Genomic DNA, 7,324 nt, shown 5'->3' with positions numbered 1-7,324 from the left:
TTTAAAAAGCCGTCGCTAATTAGCGACGGTAATCAATTGCCGTCGCTATTTAGCGACGGGTGTTCAAAATACCGTCGCTAATTAGCGACGGTTTATTATTTCCAAGAAATAAAAAATTACTTTTAATAATTTTTTTTTAAAAAAACTTAAAATTTATTTTACGGAAATAGTAGCGACGCAAATTAGCGACGGCTTTGAAAAACCGTCGCTTATTTCTACCGTTTTTCACAAGTCAACGTTAACCTTAACGTCAGGGTAACGGCAGGGACCAATTCGGGAATATTTTGAAAACACGAAGGATTAATTAAGCAGTCAAAAATCATGAGGGACTGAAATGGAAAAAGCGGTTAACGAAAAGGACGAAAATGGATATTATCCCATACAACTTTAACTTAAATAATGTATAGTTTTAATTCACAACTTTAACTTAAATAATTTTTTGTAGACAAGGATCATTATTTTCGTTCTCATGTGAAGTTGTTGAGCTTTTTTAGTCAGATAAGTTAATATATTTCGATTTCACAAAACAATCAAAATGAACGAAATCATATTAGGGGTAATCGAATGTGTATTGCTTTGATTGATTTATGTATAATTTATGTGTGTTTTTCAGTTTTTATTCATCTATTTTATTTGTTGGGTACATATATATTTTTATATTAATATTGATAGTTTTAACTTTTTTCGTACAAAAATTGAATCAAGAAATTGCATTCGTATGCATCAGATTGTCATATTTTTCACGGACAATAAACTTATCCATAATATATATGTCTTCTTGTTATTTTAATTTGTGTATTTTGTTAAAATGTTCAGGAATTTAATATCTTATATTGCCTTTTAGATTCAAGCTATTTGAAATATATTCAAAATAAGTTATTTATCACAAATTTTTCAATTGCCGTAATTCTTTTATTATAATGATTTATATTACTTTAATTTCACAATATTTTTAATTAACACTTAATCAGCAGTAAATGTTTTTAAAAATCACAATTTAATTTCATTTGAATATGTGATATTTTAACAAAAAAATTTGTTTTTTTTATGCAACTACAATACATGTTCTGGTTCTTATTATTTTTATAATGTATGTATATTTGATTATGTTTTTTCTATTTTATAATAATTTCATGTGATGATTCAGGTACTTTGAATTAGTTTTTTTTTTTGTCAGTCAATACATATTCATCAACAAAATATTATGTTGTTTCTTCATTTTTCCCGAATAGTGACACTTTATATAACATGTGTTATATCATGCTCAATTCTTGGAGCTGAGTTCTCGTATCCTACTCAATTCTAGTAATTCTCTCTCCCATAGTCATTTTATTAACAGGCGGCGGTGGTGGCCTCAACGTTCTCTTGCTCGTTAATTATACGACATCTTTTCATCTCTCATCTCGTCTTCTATTGTCCCATGCTCGGGTTCTCCAAGGAAAACAATGATTGGTGCATTTGCCTTAAGAACTTGCTCCTTCGGTCCCCATGCCACACTTGCATAATGACACAATTCAGTGATGGTGTATGGACATGGGAGAGCGATCGTCGTGAGCCTCGCTCCAGTGTGCATAAAAAATCCATGAATTATCTTTCCCAAATCAACTATCTTCCTTGTCATGATTGCATAAACCATGGCTACTTTGTCCTTAGTAATCTCAGTTTGGCGTTCCGATGGCATGTGATACCCCAAGGATGAACCCATCAAGATCCGGCCCAAATTCCTGGCCCATATATAAGGCCCGCAGGTGAATGGCTCATGACAAGCCCAGATATTCTCCTATAAATACCAGGTTTGAGCGCATGATTAAGGATTCACTATATTGTTTTCAGCAGCACCCTTAGCTGCTCCCCTCATATATCCTCAGTCACTGACTTGAGCGTCGGAGGGGCTACGCCAGGATACCCTCCTGGCCCCCTCTTAACGGTCTTTTTCTTGATTTCAGGCTCAGGGTCATCTTAAAACCCATGTCTGAACTAGTGACGCTCGTTGGGATCGGACCCTAAATTTCCCGTGAGTATCACTTGGCGCCGTCTGTGGGAACATTTGAGTTGAGACGTAGAGATGGTAGAGAGGAGAGGGAGTAGAAGAGTTAACTCAGCGTCATCGCGTCCTCAGAGGGGACCCGAACAGTCTCATGCCGAGACAATACAGGAACAGCCGCATCTTGAGAGGAGACAGGAACAACCTCGTCAAGAGACGAGAACCGAGCAGCCAGTTCACGAGACGAGGGTCGAGCAAACCCGTCCCAATGAGAATGTGGGGAACTTGACCCTGGAACAGCTGGGCCAATTTATCACCCGAACTGTGGATGAGGCCATGAAAAAGAACCGAGAGTCTATTTTTGCTGAAGAGCAGGCCACTCGCCAGGAGCGAGAGGAAGATGCTGAGGGCCACCAGAGCAGAGTTGAAGAGACACAGCCCCACCAAAGTGGAGAGATTAGTGAGATAGGAGAGATGTGGAATGAAATACGGACGTTGAGGCAGCAGTTGGGAAGCAGAGCACCGGCACCCAAGAGAGGAAGTCCTTTTTCACTAGCCATTTTAGAAGAAAGGCTTTCTCCAAATTTTCGACAGTCGAATGTGTGAGAGTACGATGGACATACTGACCCCGAAGAACACTTGGGGAGATTTGAAAATGCGGCTTTGTTGCATCAATATTCAGATGGAATCAGGTGCAGGGTGTTTTTGGGCACGTTGGTGAGGTCATCCCAGCAATGGTTTAATACCCTGCAACCCAACTCCATACAGTCTTTTGAGGATTTTGCTACAGCTTTCTTGCACAGATTTGCCAGCAACAAGAGGCACCAGAAGAATTATTTGAGCATGTTTGGGATGAAGCAACAAGAGGCTGAAACTTTGCGAGAATTTGTCCAGCGTTTCAACAACGCAGCGCTGGAGATACCGGCGGCCACTCCTGACATCATGATAAGTGCCTTTACCCAGGGACTTAGAGGAGGAGAGTTCTTTAAATCATTAGTGAAGAAATCTCCATCAAGTTATGATGATCTGTTATCTCGGACGGAAAAATATGTAAACTTGGAAGATGTCTAACGGTACAGAAGGATGGAAAACCGACCCAGAGAGAGTAGGGGGGAGGGATCCGAGAGAGGGAGTAAGAAGAGAGGTGCATGTGAGAGGGAGGAAGACATGACCAGAAGTAGAGGACAATTCTCTTCACATGTACCTTTGAATAGGAGTCGGGATAAGGTGATGGAGGTGAAGGAGTCAGGGGAGAGGGGGGAGAAGTCGTAGAGGGTTGAGAGCAGTGCTCGACCTCCGCCGCGGGGTAGACAAGAAGGATCCTCGTCCGGGAGTGAACTGAGATCTCGCCCATCTTCTAGGCAGGGTCGAGGCCCTCCCTGGATACATCAGAGGATCGAGGAGCCGATGAGAGAAGGTCGAGGTCAGGATGGCCCTCGGGAGCACGCGGAACCGAGGAGGAGAACGAATGAGGATAACCACCCTACTAGAGGAATGATTCATATGATCTCGGGGGGTGCTACTGATGGAGATTCCGGGCGAGCGCGAAAGGCGCATGGGAGGAGGTTGGAGAATTTTGAAATATCTAGGGGTGCGGACCTAACCCAGGATCCTGTCATCAGTTTTGGACCGGATGACCTCCGAGGCATTGTGGCTCCTCATAATGATGCCTTGGTGGTAACGGCCACCGTTGCCAATTACGATGTGGCACGAATATTTATTGATAATGGAAGCTCTGTTAATATCCTGTTCAAGAGCGCTTTGGATAAGATGAAGGTGGAGGGATTTGAGTTCGAGCCAATCTCTACTCCTGTATATGGATTTGCAGGACATGCCATCCCACCGCTCGGTCAGATTGTCCTTCCTCTATCTTTGGGACATAAGCCTCGGCCGGTAACAAAAATGACAACATTTATTGTGGTGGACACCCCATCCGCTTACAATGGAATTTTGGGGCGACCAGCCCTAAAGGATTTCAGAGCTGTAGCGTCCACGTATCATAAGAAGTTGAAGTTTCCTGTAAAGAAGGAGGTTGGAGTTTTATGCGGGGATCAGAGGGTCGCGCGTCGCTGTTATGAGTGGATAGTGAAAGAAGAGGGGAAGAGAGCGCGTTTGGAGGTTAACATGATTAGGAAATGAGGAAATGTGTGGCTTGGTCCTAGGTACAAGAAGAGCAGAGGGAAAGATGGACCAAGAGTGGAATGATCTTTTCAGAGTGATTGAGAAATTTAATTCTGGAGCTTATTACTTGAAGAATACTCAAAGCAAGGCTTTAAGGAGTCCCTGGAATGTTTATCACTTTAGGGAGTATCATTCTGGATTTTATCGTTGATGTATTTCATCTTTACATTTTCTCATGTAATCAGTTGGAATTCAATAAAATCAAGTTCTTCTTTTTAATTCATGAATGTTGTTGTATTGGAAGGAGAGAAAAAAAAATTTCCTACTAAGACATCGCCTAGTAGAGGAGCAGAGTTGGGGCGGGGAGAAATTTTATTTTTCCTACTAAGGCATCGCCTAGTAGAGGAGCAGAGTTGAGGCGGGGTGAAATTTTATTTTCCTACCAAGGCATCGCCTAGTAGAGGAGCAGCATGAGAAATTAAATATGCCTGCTAAAGTATCACCTAGCAGAGGAGTTAGAGGGTGAGGGTGTTGAATTTTTATTTTCATACTAAGGTGTCACCTAGCAGAGGAGTTAGATGGTGAGGAGGTTGAATTTCTACATTCCTGCTGAGGTATCACCTAGCAGAGGAGTTAGAGGGTGGAGGTATTGAGTTTTTATTTTTCTGCTCAGGTATCACCTAGCAGAGGAGTTAGAGGATGGGCGCGTTGAATTTTATTTTCCTGCTAAGGCCCGGCTTAGCAGAGAAGTTATGATATGATGAGGTGAGAGTTTGATTTTTCCTGATAGGGCCCGGCTTAGCAGAGGAGTTAGAGGGTGGAGGTGTTGAATTTTTATTTTCCTGCTAAGGTATCACCTAGCAGAGGAGTTAGAGGGTGGAGGTGTTGAATTTTTATTTTCCTGCTAAGGTATCACCTAGCAGAGGATTTAGATGGAGGAGTTGAATTTTATTATCCTGCTAAGGCATCGCCTAGCAGAGGAGTTAGAGGGCGGGGGCGTTGATTTCCATTTTTCTGCTAAGGCATCGCCTAGCAGAGGAGTTAGAGGGTGGGCGCGTTGAATTTTATTTTCCTGCTAAGGCCCGGCTTAGTAGAGGAGTTATGAGATGATGAGGTGATAGTTTGATTTTTCCTGCGAAGGCCTGGCTTAGCAGAGGAGTTATGAGATGATGAGGTGAGAGTTTGATTTTTCCTGCGAAGGCTCGGCTTAGCAGAGGAGTTATGAGATGAGTTATGAGATGATGAGGTGAGAGTTTGATTTTTCCTGCGAAGGCCCGGCTTAGCAGAGGAGTTATGAGATGATGAGGTGAGAATTTGATTTTTTCTGCTAGGGCCCGGCCTAGCAGAGGAGTTAGAGGGTGGAGAGGTTGAATTTTTATTTTCCTACTAAGGCATCACCTAGCAGAGGAGCAGAGTTTGGGAGGAGAAAAATGTTATTTTCCTGCTATGGCATCGCCTAGCAGAGGAATAGAGTGGATGAGGAGAATTAAATTTATTTTTCCTGCTAAGGTGTCACCTAGCAGAGGAGTTAGAGGGTGGAGATGTTGAGTTTTTAGTTTCCTGCTAAGACCTGGCTTAGCAGAGGAGTTAGAGGTTGTAGGTAGTGAATTTTTATTTTCCTGCTAAGGCATCGCTTAGCAGAGGAGCAAAGTTTGGGAGGAGAAAAATTTATTTGGTTAGTCGATAACGAAAGATGTTTACGGGGAGCAGAGTTTACGGGGATCGACCTGCCCAGTTAGGTCGCGTGGATCGACCTGCCCGGTCAGGTAGTGGGGGTGTGGGGGCAACGCCCCCATAATTTTTTCAGAAATTAGACAATCATTCGCAGGGGACGTGCTTGGGCGAGGGCATGTTTGGGCGTCGGGGCGAGCTGGCGGATGAAGGGCGAGCAGGCGAGGGCGAGCTCGAACGTCGACGATGGGCGAGCTGCAGGTGGCTGGGCGATCTCGGACGCTGGGCGAAGGGCGAGGGGCGAGCTGGCGGACGAAGAGCGTGGGGCGAGCGTGGCATCAGGGGCGCTCGGGCGAGGGGCGAGCGTGGCGGAAGTGGACGGGCACTGGGCGGGGCGAGCGTGACGTGCGCTCGGGCGAGAAGCTGCATGGAGAGGCTGGGCGATGGCTTGCGCGGGGAGATGGCGAGGCGAGGAGAAGGCAGGGCGAGCGCTCGGGCGAGCGCGGCATACGTCGAGGGGCGAGCGTGGCACGGCATGGGCAATCACGCGGCGAGGGGCGAGCTTGGCAGGTGTATGGGCAGGCGAGGGCGAGCGTGTGGGCGTGCTGTCGAGGTGAGCTGAGGGGCCGGGCGAGCTGGCTGGGCGGTGATGGGCGAGCGTGACAGGCGAACGTCTGGGCGGTGACAGCGCGGAATACGTCGAGGGGCTGGGCGAGCTGGCAGGGCTGGTGAGGGGCGAGCTGGGCAGGTGTATGGGCAGGCGAGGGCGAGCGTGTGGGCGAGCGTCTAGGCGGCTGGTGAGGGGCGAGCTCGGCAGGTGTATAGGCAGGCGAGGGCGGAACAGGCGAGCGTAAGGGCTGGGCGTAGACTCGGCGAGGGTAGTGTGGTGTGGCTAGGCGAGGGCGGCGCTTGGCGAGGCTAGGCTGGCGAATTGTGTGCTGGCGACGAGCGTCGACAGGGCGAGTGGCGCGCAGCTGGGGCGTTGTGCGCGGCAGGGGCGAGCGACGAGCGTGGGGAGGGGGCGACGCTGCAGGATTGCGACTTTATTTGTTTCCAAATTTTTGGAGACTGACAGATGCCGAGAAGGACACACAACTCACATGTTGTAAAGCTAGAACAACGCAATTAATCGAACTTTGAACCTACGATTCAGTTCGACTCGGGAGGGGGAGACTGGTGATACCCCAGGGATGAACCCATCAAGATCCGGCCCAAACTCCTGGCCCATATATAAGGCCCGCAGGTGAATGGCCCATGACAAGCTCATGTATTCTCCTATAAATACCAGGTTTGAGCGTATGATTAAGGATTCACTATATTGTTTTCAACAGCACCCTTAACTGCTCCCTTCATATATCCTCAGTCACTGACTTGAGCGTCGGAGGGGCTACGCCAGGATACCCTCCTGGCCCCCTCTTAACGGTCTTTTTCTTGAATTCAGGCTCAGGGTCATCTTAAAGCCCATGTCTGAACTAGTGACGCTCGTTGGGATCGGATCCTAAATTTCCCGTGAGTATCAGCATGATCTTGACCATATAAATTTGACCC

General features: G+C 46.3%; 1 protein-coding gene across 1 annotated transcript; it reads left to right on the top strand.

The window, feature by feature from the left end:
* The first annotated feature begins 3,391 nt into the window (after positions 1-3,391).
* Positions 3,392-4,123, top strand: LOC140820789 (uncharacterized). Its single transcript, XM_073181125.1, has one exon. The coding sequence runs from the start codon at positions 3,392-3,394 to the stop codon at positions 4,121-4,123; it is 732 nt and encodes a 243-aa protein (XP_073037226.1).
* The last annotated feature ends 3,201 nt before the right edge of the window (positions 4,124-7,324 follow it).

This window comes from Primulina eburnea, unplaced genomic scaffold (genome assembly GCF_022965805.1).
Source record: "Primulina eburnea isolate SZY01 unplaced genomic scaffold, ASM2296580v1 ctg1459_ERROPOS7100000, whole genome shotgun sequence".
Taxonomy (NCBI): domain Eukaryota; kingdom Viridiplantae; phylum Streptophyta; class Magnoliopsida; order Lamiales; family Gesneriaceae; genus Primulina; species Primulina eburnea.
This window is presented reverse-complemented; position numbering and strand designations above follow the sequence as displayed.